We start from the raw sequence: 21348 nt of genomic DNA, 5'->3' as shown, positions 1-21348 counted from the left end.
TACTCCACCCCTACACTAACCACACCCCTCAATCACACTCAATCATCCTAACCCCACCCCCTCTTCATTTTTTTAGTAAAATCAGTGTTTTGCTCTGTGATGAAAAAAATCTGCTCATGTGATTTACACACTGTAACCATAACGACGAGTCGAAGCTCTGAGTCCTAGCTGAGCTTGTGTTCTAGATGAGCTTCACCAAACTTCCTGTACGACGTGTAAGAGCTGAGTAGTTGTGTGTGTTTATATTGAGCACATCACACAAACGACAACTAAACTTTAATCTAGAATTAGATTCAAATCAGAAAGGGATAAACGTTTTAATCAGAATTAAAGAAAACTAGCCGATTTTAGTGCAGTTAATCAAGAAATCATGATCAGGCTTCGTCTTAGAACTCATAAGAAATTTCTTTTTAAAAAATTCAGATGAGTGACGCACACGTGGTTGGATTTTGTTCAACTTCATACACTAACTCCGCCTCAAAGCCGAACTCAACCCTTTATAACTTTGTAAGATGGGAGAGTGACGGACGCTACGTGTGCAAACAATAATTCATTCAATCATTCATTTGCATTCAGATTTTAGAAAAAAAGAACTTACGAGCGCTGATTAGTCACTAGATCAGTAAATCTGTGTGTTTAAACCATAACTTTCTTGCTTTAACCTCAGAGAAACTGTCAGTGTTTATTTACAGCAGGTGCTTTGTGTGTGTGTGTGTGTGTGTGTGTGTGTGTGTGTGTGTGTGTGTGTGTGTGTGTGTGATGATCTTACACACACTGCACTAACATTTCATTTCAGGTTGACCTGAATGTTATCTCTGGAACAGAAACATGATTTTAATGAACTAAAACTTGAACACGGATTTAAAGGTAAACAAATCTCCGTTCATCTATAATTCACACCGCAGAGACGCGTCTTCAGACTCGATCGTGTGTTTCGAATTGTTTAACACACAAACGGAGTCTCGATGTGCTGAAGACCCTGAGAACCCGTGGAAAGGAACCACACTGTACTTTTACCATCTTCTGGATCTTTACTGATTCATCAGGGGCCCAATTACAGCTTAAATAATGGACTGTTTATATTAAAGCTACACTTTATAAATACTGAAGATAAATACCGAAAGTATAAAAGATGACCTTTAACTGTACCAACAACACAACAAGCAAAAGCACGGTTTGGTTTCTTTAGCTCTGAGAGTGTAAAGGACTTTTATACACTGTATAAGATATAAATATTCGGAATGTGTGGTTTAGTCTGATATATTTATTCACTGATATTCATTATACATCGTTTATTCTATCTGTTTACTGACATTAATTCACTCTTCTTACTGATTTTTTTTTCTTTATTACAAAGACTTTCATACACATGCAGCATACATCACTTCCTGTAACTGAACCTGAGAGAGAGAGAGAGAGAGAGAGAGAGATGTGGGGTGAAAGAGAGAGAGAGATGAGGGGCGAAAGCGAGAGAGAGATGAGGGATGTGAGAGAGAGAGAGAGAGAGAGAGAGAGATGTGGGGTGAAAGAGAGAGAGAGAGATGAGGGGCGAAAGCGAGAAAGAGATGAGGGATGTGAGAGAGAGAGAGAGAGAGAGAGAGAGAGATGTGGGGTGAAAGAGAGAGAGAGAGATGAGGGGCGAAAGCGAGAAAGAGATGAGGGATGTGAGAGAGAGAGAGAGAGAGAGAGAGAGAGATGAGGGGCGAGAGAGAGAGAGAGAGAGATGAGGGGCGAGAGAGAGAGAGATGAGGGGCGAGAGAGAGAGAGAGATGAGGGGCAAAAGAGAGGGAGATGGGGCGAAAGAGAGAGATGAGGGGCAAAAGAGAGAGAGAGAGATGAGGGGCGAGAGAGAGAGAGATGAGGGGCGAAAGAGAGAGATGAGGGGCAAAAGAGAGAGAGATGGGGGCGAAAGAGAGAGAGAGAGATGAGGGGTGAAAGAGAGAGAGATTCAAGGGGTGAAAGAGAGAGAGAGATGAGGGGTGAAAGAGAGGGAGAGAGAGATGAGGAGTAAAAGAGAGAGAGAGATGAGGGGTGAAAGAGAGAGAGAGAGAGAGAGATGGGGCGAAAGAGAGAGGGGGAGAGAGATGAGGGGGAAAGAGAGAGTGCAAGGGGAGAGAGAGAGGAGAGAGAGGGGGAGGGGAGAGAGAGAGACAGAGAGAGAGATGATGGAGAGAGAGCAAGAGGGGAGGGGAGGGGGAGGAAGAGACTTTTTACTTTTAAAAACACCTTTAATTACACCGTTGTTCCATGTGTATGTTTTCTTTCACAAGAAATAAACAATACATAATGGAGAAAATAAAAAGTCATTGCTAGAAAATCATCAAATTCAGTACATAAAAACCCCTTCTCTATTAAACATTCTCTCACACACACACACACACACACACACACACACACACACACACACACGCAGTTGTACATTATAAGTTGAGAGTTAGTGCACCATCCTCTTCAAGTGAACATAAAACCTGTCTAAAACCCCACAGATCTATAAAAGTGTCCAGGTTATTAAGCACGCTCTACCTTCAGACAAGATGCAACCAAACCTTTCAGGCTCTGAACCGCATCAGTCCATCCCAGGCCCAGCATCGGATTCTTTCTGGTCTTCCAGATTGCCAGTTTTGCAGTTCCAATTAAAAAATTAATTAAAACCTGAGTCTGTCTTTTCCTGACTGTGTATTTCGGCCCAAAGACAAACAAAGGGACGCAAAATTTCTCCCCTAGGTGTTCCACCCACTCTTGCAATGTCTTAAATAGGCCCACTAGCCAAGGACAAAAAGACACCAAGTGTTCTAAGATTTCCTGTTGATGACAGAAGGGACAGTCCTCCCCAGTGCTGTGAGCCCTGTGTCTGTTTGTGGCTATCGCTCCATGTATCACCCTCCACTGGAGGTCAGCCGTCCGTTTCTCAATGGGCGGCTTGTATAGAGTCCTCCAGCAGCCTTTAGGGGTGCATTCTGGAGCAAAAACCTGGGTCCACCTTGACTCCCTGACTTCAACCAAAGAGCGGAAATTCAGTACCTTTACACAGCTGTAATAGAGCTGCTTCTTCCCACATGAGCTGAAGTTACCCAGCACTGGTGTTTTCAGGGACAGAAGCAGCCCTCTCTCCTCTCGCCACTCTTCAGTCACAGGTCTGACACTTAGTGCAGGAAAGATGTACTCATGGTCCTCGTGCCATAGGTCAACCAGGGTACAGTCCTGGGCATACACCCTGAGTGGTACAGACAGGGACTGCCAGACCTCGTCCACTATCTTCTTCAGCACCCTGGAAGACCTGATGCCGATGACTCCACCAAGCCTCTCCGGAGATGTTCTTATGAGGTGGCCCAGTTTGACAATGCCAGCCTCAACAAACTTGGTGTGAAGTGATGTGGAGGAAAGCATGCTAGATGTAAAGAAGTCATTGTATAACAGCGGCTCCTCAAAGATCCACAAACCAGGTCTGAGGTCCGTGGTCCATGTGGTCTTGAATGTCCTCCATGCATCAAGCACTGAGTTGTATCAAGGTGTTATTCCAGCCAGGTCAACTTCAGAGGTCCTTAGAAGAAACAGCTGTTTATCCAGTCCTAGCCGGCCAGCCTTCCTCAGGAGCAGCTGAGCAGACACCAGCCAGCAATATCCGCAGCCACAGAGTAGCCTCTGCACCGTCTGCAGTCTGAAAGCAGCAATTCTTGATGAAATGTCCATGACGCCATGTTCTCCCTCAGCCACAGGGAGATAAAGAACTGGTGCCCTCAGCCAATGCTGGCCTGACCAGAAGAAGTTCACCAGGAGCTGCTATATGTCCCTCATGAGGCCTGGTGGTGGCACTGAGACAATCAGTCTATGCCAAAGGGAAGAGGCGACCAGGTTATTGGCTATCAGAACTCTACCCCGTAGGACAGCTGGGGAAGCAACCATTTCCATTTAGACAACTTAGATCTCACATTCTCCAGCACTCCCTCCCAGCTCTGTTTTTGGAAGTCCTTGAACCCTAAATACACTCCCAGAACTTTGATGCCTCTTTTTTCCCCACTTAAGTTTCCCAAGTAGCTCAGGGACGTCTCTTAGGCTCCACTGACCTATTAGACAAGCTTCACATTTGTCCCAGTTAACTTTAGCAGAGGAGGCCTTTTCATACACAGTCAGGCTTTCTTTAAGTGCTTGTATATATCTTGGATCTTGTATAAAAACATTAACATCATCTGCATAAGCTGAGATGGCCACAGAGCGGATCTGAGCCAGCTCAGGGAGACCCAGGCCCTGTAACCGTCTCCTCAGCCTACACAGAAGAGGTTCGATGACAATGCTGTAGAGCTGGCCTGAGATGGGGCAGCCCTGTCTGATTCCTCTTTTAACTGGCACAGGGCAGATCAACCCTCCCCCCACCTTTACTAAACAGCAGGCTTCGTTGTACAATAGTTTGACCCAGGATAAAAAACTCCCCCCAATTCCAAAAGCCTGCAAGGTGGAGAAGAGAAAACCATGATCCACACGATCAAACGCCTTTTCTTGATCAATGGATAAAATACCAACATTAATATTATATAATTTACAGACAACAAATATATTTCTTATTAAAAATTAATTATCATACATCGATCTGTCCGGAATACAATAAGATTGATCTGCACCAATAAATAATTCAATAAAATGTTTTAATCTATTTGATCCCCCTCGGCGATCACTCGTAACGAGTATGATTGTCCTCCTGACGGTGGGTCTGGTCACTTGTGGGTCGTCAGGTGGCGGTTGAGGCCAATCCTTGATCCACAGTCTCTATTGCAGTGGGGGCATATGTAGATTATTGTCCTGGAGGTGGTGGTTTGGGTTTGGGGAGCCGTTTTGGTGGTGGTTCTCTCCTTCCTCAGTTGCCTTTTAGTTTCTGCGGCACGGTGGAGGTCCTCTTCTAGGTGTGCTGTACCCTCATGGACCATCCTTCTCCACTCATCTCTTTTGAGGGCAGCCTCCTCCCAGTTACTGAGATTGAAGTGACACTTTCTGAGGTGTACTTTGATCATGTCTTTGTACCGCTTCTTCTGCCCTCCTTGGGTATGCTTTCCTTCCTTTAGTTGGCCATACAGAATCTGTTTTGGAAGGCGGTAGTTGGGCATGCGTACTACATGACCTGTCCATCGTAGCTGGTGCCTAGCAATAGTTGAGGTGATGCTGGCGATGTTGGCTTCCTTTAAAACACTGATATTAGTCCGTCTATCTTCCCAGCTGATCCTGAGAATCTTGCGTAGAAAATCTATTTGATAAAACCTTGGAGAGAATCTTATAGTCCGTACAGAAAAGAGCTACAGGTCTCCAGTTCTTTAAAAGAGCTAGGTCTCCCTTCTTGGGCAGCAGTGAAAGAACTGCTCGCCTACAGGAAGCCAGAAGGCTCCCTTTTTTAAAACACTCTTTAAAAACGGCCAAAAGGTCCCATCCCAGTATCATCCAGAAGTGTTTAAAAAAGTCCGAAGGAAGACCATCTAGTCCTGGAGCCTTGCCTGGTGCCGTCTGGGACACCGCAGCAGTCAGCTCATCTAAAATGATTTCTGTGTTCAGGGTGTTCTGGTCTTCTAAGCTCAGTTGAGGAAGCCCCCACAGAAGCTCTGCAGCAGAGTCCACGTCACAGCTGCCCACGCTGAATAGATCCGTATAAAACTCCACTGCGAGCTTCCTCATCTCGGCAGGGTCTGTAGTGATGTTTCCATCAGAACGACGAAGACAGACCATTTGTTTCCTCTGAACAGCAGATTTCTCCAAATTAAAAAAGAATGAAGTTGGTGCATCCATGTCTTAGAGTCTAGTAAAACGTGCTCGGACTAGTGCTCCTTAAAGTGCCATTCCACCATTGGATGTATTCTTTGGCATAAAATACAATATATTTTATGACAACATTACTAGACAGAGAAATCTTTTAGCTTCAAAATGATATATCAAACATAATTTTTTGACAACGACAAGTATATTAATTTTGCGACCAAAGTCACCTACCCTTTTAATTTCCACGCGGTAGTGAAATGTGATGTCATCGACAGGTTCCCCTTCTTGTGTACCACGTGTCGGTCTATTTTTAGACCAGGAAACCCCCAAAGTGAGAGAGTCATTTCTCCTCGTATATGGGGGCCAAAAAAATTGCGAAAAATTTTGAGTTAATCTTTCAGTTAGCTAGATTTATTGGTATTAGCTAGATTTATTGGTATTAGCTAGATTTATTGGTATTATTTTTATCGCGTTCTACCCGCCATTGCTGATAATATGTGCCACATCACACGTCACGTGGTACACAAGAAGGGGAACCTGCCGATGACATCACGCACGGAAATTAAAAGGGTAGGTGACTTTGGTCGCAAAATTAATATACTTGTTGTTGTCAAATTATGTTTGATATATCATTTTGAAGCTAAAAGATTTCTCTATGTAGTGACACCATTTATATATGTTGTCAAAATATATTGTATTTTATGCCAAAGAATACATCCAATGATGGAATGGCACTTTAAGCTCTGTCCTGCAGAAGGGAGTTAAGTTCCTGCCTTTTAAAAATTAACTCATCATTTTTTTGTTGATCAGCTTGTGAGGTAAATAATTTCTTTTCCAAGTCTCTTATTTCCTCCTCCAGTTTCTGGACAGTTCTCTGGATTTTAGCCGTGGAATTAGAGGAGTACTGCTAACAAAACACTAATTTAGACCCTTCCTACCTCCCACCACTTAATGAGTGAAGGGAAAGTTTCCTTCCTGGATCTCCAATAGATCCAAAATAATTTAAAATTTTTGCAAAAATTAAGATCATGCAATAACTTAACATTAAAATGCCAAAAGTACTTTGGTTTTTCCGTCGGAGATTAAAAAAAAAAAGCTCCATTAAAACTAAGTGATGATCTGTAAAAACAACAGGGGAGATCTGGCAGTCAATAACTCTTGAAGTAAAAGCTACAGAAATATAAAATCTGTCCAACCTTGCTGCACAGACTCTACCGTCAGATATTTTCACCCATGTGTATTGTCAGATTGAAGAGCGCTTCATTCTCCACACATCGACCAGATCGGTTCTCTTTAAAAAAGTGAGATAAACTGGACGAGGAGTGAATGTGTGCTTCCTCTCCAGTCCTGTCGAATGTAAAATCTGTGCAGCAGTTCCAGTCTCCCCCCATTAATTCGAATGGGACATGCGACAGACATTCTGTCTCATGTCCCAGACCCGGTGAAATGTAACTGAATTGTCTTGGCCAGCCCTAAGGGTCCCATCTGCATCTCATCATTGCTGAGGAGTGTGCTCCCATCACCCAATCAAGCATCCAGCCAGAGCAGGTCATGATATATTTTACCATATTAACATGCCATTGTTGTGTGTTATGCCTGATGTAAAGACTCGTCTCTGCGAGCCTACCACACAGATTTAATACTTGTCATTTTTAGGGCATACCTAACAACCTGTGTTTTCTTTCTCTCTCTCTCCCCCAATCTGTCCCTCTGAGTTACATGTTGATCCTGGGATTGAGATGCTGGCCTCTTCTGCCCCTCGGACCTACTTGATCCATCCTGGTGCCCTGTGTCTGGTCGGAGTTTTATCGCACCGCTCCTGTGAAGGACGGCCCCATGAGGACAGTTGAGGGTTATACCTGTTAAAACTGTTAATATTATAGTCAGGCTGTCTGTTGTTGCCCAAATGAGGATGGGTTCCCTTTTGAGTCTGGTTCCTCTCGAGGTTTCTTCCTCATGTCGTCTGAGGGAGTTTTTCCTTGCCACCGTCGCCACAGGTTTGCTCATTGGGGATAGATTAGGGATAAAATTAGCTCATGTTTTAAGTCGTTCAAATTCTGTAAAGCTGCTTTGCAACAATGTTTATTGTTAAAAGCGCTATACAAATAAACTTGATTTGATTTGATTTGATTAATACACATTCCCCTGATCATTACAACTTAACTTCTCTTTTAATAAATTAAACAACTCTTCACGTTCAGAGCCTTGGTTTGGTGCATAAACATTTAACAAAACTAAAAGTAAAATCCTGTATTTTAACCTTTACCATAAGAACTCTACCTTTCACCAACTCCGTACTGGACACGATGTTTATATCTAAAACAGGAGAGAATAAAATCGCAACTCCTGCACTAAAATTTGTCCCATGACTAAGAACATATTGTCCATTCCCCCATAAATCCCAGGCTATTTTATTCGACTCGTCACTATGGGTTTCCTGTAATAAAATAATATCCAGTTTTTTCTGTCTAATTACTTCAGATAATAAAACTCTTTTCCCCCATTTATATTTAAAGACGCGACTCTAAACCCCTGCATATTGAAAGATGAGAGACAGAAATGTAAAGAGACAGATGGAAAGAACCAGTAAAGATGAAACACCCAGTGTTGTGCAGCCATGAAAAACTTTTATTTTTTAAGTTTCATTTTCTTAATCAGGGGCGGCATGGTGGTGTAGTGGTTAGCGCTGTCGCCTCACAGCAAGAAGGTCCGGGTTCGAGCCCCGTGGCCGGCGAGGGCCTTTCTGTGTGGAGTTTGCATGTTCTCCCCGTGTCCGCGTGGGTTTCCTCCGGGTGCTCCGGTTTCCCCCACAGTCCAAAGACATGCAGGTTAGGTTAACTGGTGACTCTAAATTGAGCGTAGGTGTGAATGTGAGTGTGAATGGTTGTCTGTGTCTATGTGTCAGCCCTGTGATGACCTGGCGACTTGTCCAGGGTGTACCCCGCCTTTCGCCCGTAGTCAGCTGGGATAGGCTCCAGCTTGCCTGCGACCCTGTAGAACAGGATAAAGCGGCTACAGATGATGAGATGAGATGAGATTCTACTTTTAGAGTCTTTTAATCAGGGCTTTGAACCGGTTCAAGGAACGAAAACGAAAACCGGGAACTTTTTCTATTTCACATGGAACAGAAACGAAACCAGAAACTTTATTATTTTTTATGTTCCGGAACAGAAACGCTTATTAAAAATAATGGGAACCGGTTAATACGGGTTTTTATTTCGTTCCTCAAAGTTTCCGTAGCCTACAAATAAAAAAGTCATTCTTCTCCTGCGCAAGTTTCTATGACCCGCTGGGGTTCACTTCCTGTGTGACGTTCGCTGACTGAATGGAGAGAGCGGGAGGGTGGACTACTATCACGTCTCCACATCTTAAATAAGAGGTAAATATTGCAGTCTATCGTTATTCAAAAACGTCAATTTCAAACACGATATCAATATATTTGTCCACGTTAATGAGAGGCTCGTGAACATTAAATGACGTTAACCTCTGTTAGCCTATCAATGCATAGGGCCTGACTAGCCTTTGGTAACACACTAAACGAATTATCTTTCATTTTTGGCACTTTTTCTGTTTGTGTAGATGGGAAGACATACTGAGAATCCAAATCGCCAACATTTGAAATAATAATTGTTTTGAATTATTTCTTGTCTTATTTAATGAAGGTTGTAATAGAATTAGCCTACATTTGGCTTAAGCTGGATGAGACAGAGACATAATTTTATAGCCATTTGTTAAACAGCTGACAGGGAACGTAATTAACCGTTCTGGGAACGAAATTTTTTTGTTCTAACCGGTTCGGGAACGTCTATTTAATGGTGGAACCCAAACCCGGAAACGTTAAAATTCCGTTTCTGTTCGGAACGAACCAATAGGAAAAAAATTCTGGTTCAAAGCCCTGCTTTTAACCCTTTCCTCAGACCAGTGACGTGCTTTTTTAACCGATAACGTTTCTTTCCATCCATAGTAAATCCATTCCAACAACTCTTTGAAGTGTAGTAATTGATCTGATAAACTTTTCAACGCCAGGAAAATAATCTTTAACATTCGCTTTTTTCCCAAAAGTTTCATCCAAAAAATTATTAATTTCCTCGAGTGAATCGAGGTCCTCACTTTGGGAAATGCTGTCCGTTATAGAAACAGAGTCAGAGTCACAGTCCATGTCAGTCACATTGTCACCATAACAGCGGTCCGGCTTCGTCACCTCTTCTGTCTCACTGTCAGGTCTGACAGCCTCCTGTAAAACCGGAGACTCCGCGTCCCGCTCGGACCCCCCTACACCGACCTCTCCTGGCTCCACCCTGCTCTGTTTAGCCTCCATCAACTCCGCTGGAACACTACTTCCGGTATCCGTAGCTCTAGGTGTGGAGCTTCCGGACTCAACCTGAGCGGGTGGAGCAGATTCAGATGGCGTTGGCCAACCACTGTTCACCTCCCCACTGTCAGTCACATCAGTCACACTACTGCCCCCCTCCTCACCATCAGTCACACTGCTGCCCCCCTCCTCACCATCAGTCACACTGCTGCCCCCTCTTCACCATCAGTCACACTGCTGCCCCCCTCCTCACCATCAGTCACACTACTGCCCCCCTCCTCACCATCAGTCACACTGCTGCCTCCCTCCTCACCATCAGTCACACTGCTGCCCCCTCTTCACCATCAGTCACACTGCTGCCCCCCTCCTCACCATCAGTCACACTACTGCCCCCCTCCTCACCATCAGTCACACTACTGCCCCCCTCCTCACCATCAGTCACACTGCTGCCCCCTCTTCACCATCAGTCACACTGCTGCCCCCCTCCTCACCATCAGTCACACTACTGCCCCCCTCCTCACCATCAGTCACACTGCTGCCTCCCTCCTCACCATCAGTCACACTGCTGCCCCCCTCCTCACCATCAGTCACACTGCTGCCCCCCTCCTCACCATCAGTCACACTGCTGCCCCCCTCCTCACCATCAGTCACACTGCTGCCCCCCTCCTCACCATCAGTCACACTGCTGCCCCCCTCCTCACCATCAGTCACACTGCTGCCCCCCTCCTCACCATCAGTCACACTGCTGCCTCCCTCCTCACCATCAGTCACACTGCTGCCCCCCTCCTCACCATCAGTCACACTGCTGCCCCCCTCCTCACCATCAGTCACACTGCTGCCCCCCTCCTCACCATCAGTCACACTGCTGCCCCCCTCCTCACCATCAGTCACACTGCTGCCCCCCTCCTCACCATCAGTCACACTGCTGCCCCCCTCCTCACCATCAGTCACACTGCTGCCCCCCTCCTCACCATCAGTCACACTGCTGCCCCCCTCCTCACCATCAGTCACACTGCTGCCCCCCTCCTCACCATCAGTCACACTGCTGCCCCCCTCCTCACCATCAGTCACACTGCTGCCCCCCTCCTCACCATCAGTCACACTGCTGCCCCCCTCCTCACCATCAGTCACACTGCTGCCCCCCTCCTCACCATCAGTCACACTGCTGCCCCCCTCCTCACCATCAGTCACACTGCTGCCCCCCTCCTCACCATCAGTCACACTGCTGCCCCCCTCCTCACCATCAGTCACACTGCTGCCCCCCTCCTCACCATCAGTCACACTGCTGCCCCCCTCCTCACCAGTCACAACAGCTTCACCGCTGTTCACCTCCATAATCAGTCACTTTGCTGCCCTCCTCCATACCATCAGTCACAACGTCCACACCGCTGTTCACTTCCCTACCATCAACCACCCCGCTGCCCCCCTTCCCACTGTCAGTCCCCGCAGTCACACCGCTATCAGTCGCATTCCTTCCCCTTTCCTCACTGACAGTCCCAGCGGCAGCAGCCGGCTCTGCTCCCCGCTGTCTGTGAGGATAAGTGACCCACATCCCCACACTCAAAACATGTCATGCTCCCCGAACTCGCATACACCATGTAAAACCCTTCCTCGTGTTTAACACGGAAAAAAAAACTTCCAGTGCTTGAGTCGGGGAGTCCAGAAACATAAACACCTGTCTCCGTAGAGACCGAACGTGTTTTAGTTTATCACTTTTACAGCCCGGGGCAGCACGGTGGTGTCATGGTTAGCGCTGTCGCCTCACAGCAAGAAGGTCCAGGTTTGAGCCCCGTGGCCGGCGAGGGCCTTTCTGTGCGGAGTTTGCATGTTCTCCCCGTGTCCGCGTGGGTTTCCTCCGGGTGCTCCGGTTTCCCCCACAGTCCAAAGACATGCAGGTTAGGTTAACTGGTGACTCTAAATTGAGCGTAGGTGTGAATGTGAGTGTGAATGGTTGTCTGTGTCTATGTGTCAGCCCTGTGATGACCTGGCAACTTGTCCAGGGTGTACCCCGCCTTTCACCCGTAGTCAGCTGGGATAGGCTCCAGCTTGCCTGCGACCCTGTAGAACAGGATAAAGCGGCTACAGATAATGAAATGAGACTTTTACAGGCCAAACTGACCATCCGGAATCGCGAATTTCCCGAAGTGCTTCAGTTCTTGCTCCAGCGCTTCATTGGGAATAAACGGAGGGACTCCGGACATGGTGACCCGGACAGAGGGCACCGCCAGTGGGGAAACTTGTACAAACTCATTATTGATGTATATATTACTCTCTATGAGCTGATTAACAAGTTCCTGATGCTTCAAAAACACCACCACCGCTTTCTTCATGCAGGAGGTGCACACGATGTTTCCATGACCTGCCTGTGCTCCGACTGCGAGCAACACCTGCTGTACCGGAACCATAGGTTATGGCACCACCCTTACTCCATGCTTCAAGGACAGGGACGGCGTCCTGGAGGACACCATCCCCGCCAAACAGCCAACACACACACACACACACACACAAAACAGTAAAACACCACTACCAACAACTACAAAATACTCAGAAATTAAATAACACAAGAAAAAATTAAGAGAAAAGTTTAGAAAGGAAAAGTCACAAGCTCTCAGCCAACATTCACCACACCCTCCACCAGCAAACTCCCAGCATGCAGTGCAGAGAGAGAGAGAGACAGAAAGGGGGAGAGAGAGAGAGAGAGAGACGGGAGAGACAGAAAGGGGGAGAGAGAGAGAGAGAAAGATGGGAGAGAGAGAGAGAGAGAGAGAGAGAGAGAGCAAGAGACAGGGGGAGTGGAGAGAGAGAGAGAGAGAGAGAGATGGGGCAAGAGAGAGAGCACGCAAGGGGAGAGGGAGAGAGAGAGGGGGAGTGAGAGAGAGATGGGGTGAGAGAGAGCATGAGGGGTGAGAGAGAGAGAGCACAAGGAGAGAGGGAGAGAGAGCACAAGGGGAGGGGGGAGGGGAGAGAGAAAGAGACAGAGAGAGGGATGATGGGCGAGGGAGAGAGAGACAGAGAGCAAGGGGAAAGAGAGTGAGGGGGAGAGAGAGGGAGAGAGATTGAGAGAGAGAGAGAGAGAGAGAGAGAGAGAAAGGGGGAGAGAGAGAAAGGGGGAGAGAGAGAAAGAGAGAGACAGAGAAAGGGGGAGAGAGAGAGCCGGGGTGGAGGGGGAGGGGAAAATGCTGCCTCCTAGTGGAATCCACATGACACTGCGTCTTTCAGGTGTGAAGGAAACTCTGGGTGTTTCTCGAAACTCTAACTGATGTCTCCTTGATTCCTCGATCCCACCTCCATCGGCCCGCGACTCAGAAATCGATCAAAGTCCGACGGCTTCAAGGAAAAAACATGAAATAAAATGAAAGCGTAATCGAGGAGACACGAAAGAGGAGGAGTCTAGAGCGAGGACACACAGGGGCTTCCTCTGTACATGCCTAATATAAACGCTGCACCGCTCCAAATAAATACAAATAGAAAATAATCTTAAATTAAATTAAAAGAACAATGTGAAAGTGACGCTTCAGTGAGCGAGAACGCCTCGGCCGTTAAACTTCCTGATTCTCTTTAATTTTCTCTGCATCTGTTTTAGGGAAGAGATAATTACAGGATGGAGAAGAGAAATGATCAGATTCACTGGAGGAAAAGACAAACCTGACGTCTGAACGTATGCATGGGAAGGTGAGAGACGAAGCTGGTCTCTGATATGAATGAAGATGCAATCAGTAATATCTATGAACATGAATAACAGAGTCCACAGAGATTAAACCCAATCTCAGCTCCGTCACCGTCTTCCTCAGCACACAGTCTGGGATGAGATTCAGGACACAGCTCACACATAAACCCAAACCCAGCACACGGTACCACACACAGGCGTGAATGCTGAGGCAGAGGCAGGGGCCGCCATTACCTTGTTGGAGCGCAGAGATACTCGGCCCCCGCAGCGAGCGCAGAACTTGGTTTGGCAATAAGAACACACGTGGCCGCAGCCGTCGGCAAATTTGGTTTTGTGGCAAATTCCGCAAGTTGGAGAGTCACTCTTCTGCTCCTGATTCTTCTGAGCCTCGTCACCGAGCTTCTTCACCTGATCCTTATACATCTCAAACTGCTGATGCAGCCTCCTGCCCCGAGGAGAGAGAAGAGTCAGACATCCCAATCATCCACAATCAAACCAGAATCAGAATCAAATCAGAATCAAAAAATCAAATCAGAATCAAATGACTAATAATCAAATCAGAATCAAAATACAGAAGGAATCAAATCAGAATCAAATTAGAATCAGAATCAACTTGAATTAAATTAGAGTGAGATCAAATCAGAATCAAATTAGAGAAAGAATCAAATTAGAATCAAATAAGAGTGAGAATCAAATCAGAATTAAATTAGAATCAGAATCGAATCAGGATGAAAATTAATTTTTAAAAAATTAGCCGAACATCTGAAACAGAATCAAATATGAATCAGAATTCAGCCAATCAGCGTTAGAATTGGGATTAATTTTAGAATCAGAGCCATAACTAGAATCATGAGCACATCTTGAATTAGAACCAAAGTTTGAATTAAATTGGCAGTTTTAGTTTTAGAATCCAAATTAGACTCACAATCAAAGTTAGAGTCAGAATCGGTCTTGGAATCGGAGCCAGATTGAGAAACAAAAGTTTTCCAACAAAAGTTTCAATTTGAATTAGAATTACAAAATATGAACTTGGTGACAATTAAATTAAGAATTATAATTAGAATCATAAATCATATCAAAATCCGGATCAGAAATGCAACTAGAAAAAGAATTGTTTCTAAAATTAAGAGAAAAGTTACATTTAAAATGATGGAATTAAAATCCTTGTTTGAGCCAAAATTTAAAAAAAAATCTGAATCCAAATTCCTATTGAAATCAGATTTACAATAGAAACAGAATTAACTTTGAAATCAGCAGGTGGAGTTAAATCCATAGGAGTACAAATTAGAAATTAAAATAATTCAGAATGATATTATTTTATTATTATCTGAATGATCAGAATTAGAATTAAAATAGAATTATAATATGAATATATTTTAGAATCTAGAATAAAGTTATAATTACAGATATAGTACAGTTAGGATTATAATTCAAATTAGATTAAATTAAAATAATTCAGTATTGTAAAGAGAATTTGAACTGAGAATGTGAATTATATTTGTAATTAATTTCAGTCTGGTAATTGAAATACATTTTAATTTGCATGATTATAGTCAGATTTAGAAACAGTCGGAAGTTTGAGTCTGGATTTGTGATATACTTAGAGATGTGAATGAAAGTAAGAATTAGAATTATTCAGAATTATAATGAGAATAAAATGCAGAAGCAGAATGTCAGCAGGCTTCCAATCAATCGGAATTAAAATCAGAATCGAAATGAGTGGCGCGAGAATTACAATAAAAAAATGAATAAGAATCATAATTTGCATCAAGTTTTGATCTAGAATTTAATCAAGTGTTAATTCTGAATCGAGTGTCAGTTCTGAATCAAGTGTTAGTTCTGAATCAAGTGTCAGTTCTGAATGACTAATCTTCATTCTGAATCGAGTGTTAATTCTGAATTGAGTGTCAGTTCTGAATCAAGTGTCAGTTCTGAATCGAGTGTCAGTTCTGAATGACTAATTTTCATTCTGAATTGAGTGTTAGTTCTGAATCGAGTGTCAGTTCTGAAGGACTAATTTTCATTCTGAATTGAGTGTCAGTTCTGAATCGAGTGTCAGTTCTGAATGACTAATTTTCATTCTGAATTGAGTGTTAGTTCTGAATCGAGTGTCAGTTCTGAAGGACTAATTTTCAATCTGGATCGAGTGTTAGTTCTGAATCAAGTGTCAGTTCTGAATCGAGTGTCAGTTCTGAATGACTAATTTTCAATCTGAATCGAGTGTTAGTTCTGAATCGAGTGTCAGTTCTGAATGACTAATTTTCAATCTGAATCGAGTGTTAGTTCTGAATCGAGTGTCAGTTCTGAATCGAGTGTCAGTTCTGAATGACTGATTTTCAGTCTGAATCGAGTGTTGGTTCTGAATGATTGTAATTATGAATCGAGAGTTGGTTCTGAATCGAGTGTTAGTTCTGAATGACTAATTTTAATTCTGAATCGATTGTTAGTTCTGAATCGAGTGTTAGTTCTGAATGACTAATTTTAATTCTGCATCACAATCGCAGTTAGAATCTAAATCACGTTCAGTACAACACAGGAAACTGTTTCTGACCGTGAAGTTAATTTCTTTTTTTTGTATTATTATTATTATTATTTATTACTGATCCTGTTCACATCCGTACTGCAGTTAAACCCATGTTTGTGGCGTCGATGCGCCGTGTTCACTTCGTAGCCCCTAATCAAGTGAAAGTGGCTCAAAATGCAGCTGCCACACCACATCATTCTCTCAGACACAATACAGTTATTATCAGAATTCATTCGAACAAGAACAAACCAAACAACAGCATTTAAAACATATTTAATACTTCATTCTCTTCACACACACACACACACACACACACACACACACACACGAGAAAGGAGGGCGTATCTGAGCGAGTGCTAGGAATTCTGGGAAAGTGAGGATTTTGTGTACTTACTGAGAAAACTGTGATATTGGCCCTTTGTTGGGAGACTGCCTAGAAAGATATTTTATAGAACTCAGCACGCACAAAAACACAAAACGATGGACAACATAAAAATGCAATAATAATAATAATAATAATAAACACAAAATTATACAAATGAATAAATATGAGAACTTAAGACCAACACAAAACAGAAATCATAAATAAAATTAAATCATGAGAGAAAGTGACTGAGCTCTTATTGTTGCTGCTGCTGATATTAAAGAGACAGACCAGTCAAAAGTTTGTACACCCCTACTCTACTCATTCACAGGTTTTTTTTGGAATAGGTATTGTGACTGTTCTCTACACTGTAGAACAAAACTGAAGCCATCAACACTCTGAAATAACATCTGGAACATACAGTGGTGCTTGAAAATTTGTGAACCCTATAGAATTTTCTATATTTCTGCATAAATATGACCTAAAACATCAGATTTTCGCACAAGTCCTAAAAGTAGATCAAGAGAACCCAGTTAAACAAATAAGACAAAAATATTATACTTGGTCATTTATTCGTTGAGGAAAATTATCCAATATTACATATCTGTGAGTGGCAAAAGTATGTGAACCTTTGTGTTCAGTATCTGGTGTGACCCCCTTGTGCAGCAATAACTGCAACTAAACGTTTGCGGTAACTGTTGATCAGTCCTGCACACCGGCTTGGAGGAATTTTAGCCCGTTCCTCCGTACAGAACAGCTTCAACTCTGGGATGCTGGTGGGTTTCCTCACATGAACTGCTCGCTTCAGGTCCTTCCACAACATTTCAATTGGATTAAGGTCAGGACTTTGACTTGGCCATTCCAAAACATTAACTTTATTCTTCTTTAACCATTCTTTGGTAGAATGACTTGTGTGCTTAGGGTCATTGTCTTGCTGCATGACCCACCTTCTCTTGAGATTCAGTTCATGGACAGATGTCCTGATATTTTCCTTTAGAATTCGCTGGTATAATTCAGAATTCATTGTTCCATCAACGATGGCAAGCCGTCCTGGCCCAGATGCAGCAAAATAGGTCCAAACCATGATACTACCACCACCATGTTTCACAGATGGGATAAGGTTCTTATGCTGGAATGCAGTGTTTTCCTTTCTCCAAACATCTCATCTCATCTCATTATCTCTAGCCGCTTTATCCTGTTCTACAGGGTCGCAGGCAAGCTGGAGCCTATCCTTTCTCCAAACATAACACTTCCCATTTAAACCAAAAAGTTCTATTTTGGTCTCATCTGTCCACAAAACATTTTTCCAATAGCCTTCTGGCTTGTCCATGTGATCTTTAGCAAACTGCAGATGAGCAGCAATGTTCTTTTTGGAGAGCAGTGGCTTTCTCCTTGCAACCCTGCCACGCACACCATTGTTGTTCAGTGTTCTCCTGATGGTGGACTCATGAACATTAACATTAGCCAATGTGAGAGAGGCCTTCAGTTGCTTAGAAGTTACCCTGGGGTCCTTTGTGACCTCGCTGACTATTACACGCTTTGCTCTTGGAGTGATCTTTGTTGGTCGACCACTCCTGGGGAGGGTAACAATGGTCTTGAATTTCCTCCATTTGTACACAATCTGACTGATCCCTGTTCTTTAAATAAAACAGGGTGCCCACTCACACCTGATTGTCATCCCATTGATTGAAAACACCTGACTCTAATTTCACCTTCAAATTAACTGCTAATCCTAGAGGTTCACATATTTTTGCCACTCACAGACATGTAATATTGGCTCATTTTCCTCAATAAATAAATGACCAAGTATAATATTTTTGTCTCATTTGTTTAACTGGGTTCTCTTTATCTACTTTTAGGACTTGTGTGAAAATCTGATGACGTTTTCGGTCATATTTATGCAGAAATACAGAAAATTCTAAAGGGTTCACAAACTTTCAAGCACCACTGTATCTGGAATGATGTGGTAAACAAAAATGTGTTAAAAAGAACAATCTGTTTGATATTTTAGATTCTTCAGTGTATCCACCGTTTACCCTGATGATGCGTTACACACTATTGGTCTTTAACCAAGATATTAAGCAGCTTCATGAGGGAGTCGCCTGGAACGCGTTTCAGTTAACGGGCGTGTCTCCTCAAAAGGTAATTAGTGGACGAGTTTCTTGCTTCTTAATGCACTGGAGATCAAACAGTAAATAATAAACACACTAGACTAGAAATAAATAGCCCTATTCTACACCATAACTGCAGTCATCCATACAGTATTGTGTCAAGAACAGAACAAATAAGTAAAGAGAAATGACGTCCATCATTACTTTAAGACAGGAAGCGACTTTTAATGAATAAAATTCCTGTAGAACGTCCTCATGCTCTGTTTGTTCCTTAGAATCGTTTTTAATTTTAGTTCATCTGGATTTTAATTTGCTGCATCGACACTAACGATGGCACTGAGTTGCGTTTTCCTGATCATCAGTGTGTGTGTGTGTGTGTGTGTGTGTTATTCTACGTTCACACTCATAAACAACAAACTGAGACGTGATCGTTACGTTTCTACGTGCAGTTTGTGCAGCAACAAAGTGACACATTAATGTTCTCAATTTGATACAAATCGAACGACTCCTCGGAGCGCGCGCTCTGACGTTTCTCTGCTCACGACTGCGTTTGGTTCCCATTTACTGTTAGACGCATAAATAACAGAAGAAAAACTTCTAACCGTGGTTTTATTTCTCCGGTAGAGAGACATTAGAGAGAAAAACAATGCTTGGAAGGAAGACGGACGGTGCCTCCGGTGAGTTTACGCAGCTCGTCCAGCTAACTCGCTTTACTAATCTGATCTGAGAACGAAGCCGAGCACGTCGCGTTTAAATCAAACTTAACGATGTGTGTCAACTGTACAGTGAGCTTTATGCTGATTTCTATCATTTCTGGACAGGCCACGCCCACCAGAGACAAACAACAAGAAATTTGTCACCTGATGTGAACAAACAGCAAAATATCACACACCGGAGCACAGGCTTTAAGAACAATTCTCTCTCTCTCTCTCTCTCTCTCTCTGTCTGTCTCTCATCTCTCGGTCTCTCTCTCTCTCTGTCTGTCTGTCTCTCTCTCCATCTGTCTCATCTTTTTCTGTCTACCTGTCTCTCTCTCTCTCATCTCTCTCTGTCTGTCTCTCTCTTTCCACCTCTCTCTCTCTCTCTCTCTCATCTCTCTCTGTCTCTCTCTCTCTCATCTCTCTCTGTCTGTCTCTCTCTCATCTCTCTCTCTGTCTCTCTCATCTCTCTGTCTCTCCCTCTGTCTGTCTGTCTCTCTCTCCATCTGTCTCATCTTTTTCTGTCTGTCTGTCTCTCTCTCTCTCATCTCTCTCTCTGTCTGTCTCTCTCTTTCCACCTATCTCTCTCTCTCTCATCTCTCTCTGTCTCTCTGTCTCTCTCATCTCTCTCTCTGTCTGTCTCTCTCTCAGTCTCTCTCTCTCTCATCTCTGTCTGTCTGTCTCTCTCGCTCTCTCTCTCTCTGTGTCTCTCTCTGTCTCTCTCTCTCTCTCTGTGTCTCTCTCCATCTCTCTCTCTCCCTGTCTGTGTGTGTGTGTGTGTGTGTCACTCTCTCTCCCTGTGTGTGTGTGTGTGTGTGTGTGTGTGTGTGTGTGTGTGTGTGTGTGTGTGTGTGTCACTCTCTCTCCCTGTGTGTGTGTGTCTGTGTGTGTCTCTCTCTCCCTGTCTGTGTGTGTGTGTGTCTCCCTGTCTGTGTGTGTGTGTCTCTCTCCGTGTGTGTGTGTCTGTGTGTGTGTCTGTGTGTGTCTCTCTCCCTGTGTGTGTGTGTGTGTGTGTGTGTGTGTGTGTGTGTCTGTGTGTGTCTCTCTCCCTGTCTCTGTGTGTGTGTCTCCCTGTCTGTGTGTGTGTGTGTGTGTGTGTGTCTCTCCCTGTGTGTGTGTGTGTGTGTGTGTGTGTGTGTGCTCTCTCTCTCCCTGTGTGTGTGTGTGTCTCTCTCCCTGTCTCTGTGTGTGTGTCTCCCTGTCTGTGTGTGTGTGTGTGTGTGTGTGTGTGTGTGTGTGTGTGTGTGTGTGTGTGTGTGTGTGCTCTCTCTCTCCCTGTGTGTGTGTGTGTCTCTCTCCCTGTCTCTGTGTGTGTGTCTGTGTGTGTGTGTCTGTGTGTGTCTCTCTCCCTGTGTGTGTGTGTCTGTGTGTGTCTCTCTCCCTGTCTCTGTGTGTGTGTCTCCCTGTCTGTGTGTGTGTGTGTGTGTGTGTGTGTGTCTCTCTCCCTGTGTGTGTGTGTCTCTCTCTCCCTGTCTCTGTGTGTGTCTCTCTCTCCCTGTCTGTGTGTGTGTCTCCCTGTCTGTGTGTGTGTGTGTGTGTGTGTGTGTGTGTGTGTGTGTCTCTCCCTGTGTGTGTGTGTCTCTCTCTCCCTGTCTGTGTGTGTGTGTCTCCCTGTCTGTGTGTGTGTGTGTGTGTGTGTGTGTGTGTGTGTCTCTCCCTGTGTGTGTGTGTCTCTCTCTCCCTGTCTCTGTGTGTGTCTCTCTCTCCCTGTCTCTGTGTGTGTGTCTGTGTGTCTGTCTGTGTGTGTGTGTCTCTCTCCGTGTGTATATCTCTCTCCCTGTGTGTGTGTGTGTGTGTGTCTCTCTCTCCCTGTCTCTGTGTGTGTATGTCTCCCTGTCTGTGTGTCTCTCTCCCTGTCTGTGTGTGTGTCTCCCTGTCTGTGTATGTGTGTGTCTCTCCCTCTCCCTGTCTGTGTCTGTGTCTCTCTCCCTGTCTG

At 44.2% G+C, this 21348-nt stretch overlaps 1 protein-coding gene across 1 annotated transcript in view; it reads right to left on the bottom strand.

The window, feature by feature from the left end:
• Nucleotides 1–21348, bottom strand: part of rims2b (regulating synaptic membrane exocytosis 2b) — a 242987-nt gene that overhangs the window by 210240 nt on the left and 11399 nt on the right. The window contains exons 3-4 of the mRNA XM_060942429.1: nucleotides 16634–16672; nucleotides 13950–14160 (exon numbers count right to left, since the gene is read on the bottom strand). Coding sequence (XP_060798412.1) covers nucleotides 13950–14160; nucleotides 16634–16672 — 250 coding nt within the window. The remainder of the gene's footprint in view (nucleotides 1–13949; nucleotides 14161–16633; nucleotides 16673–21348) is intronic.

Source organism: Neoarius graeffei, chromosome 16 (genome assembly GCF_027579695.1).
Source record: "Neoarius graeffei isolate fNeoGra1 chromosome 16, fNeoGra1.pri, whole genome shotgun sequence".
NCBI classification, from domain to species: domain Eukaryota; kingdom Metazoa; phylum Chordata; class Actinopteri; order Siluriformes; family Ariidae; genus Neoarius; species Neoarius graeffei.
This window is presented reverse-complemented; position numbering and strand designations above follow the sequence as displayed.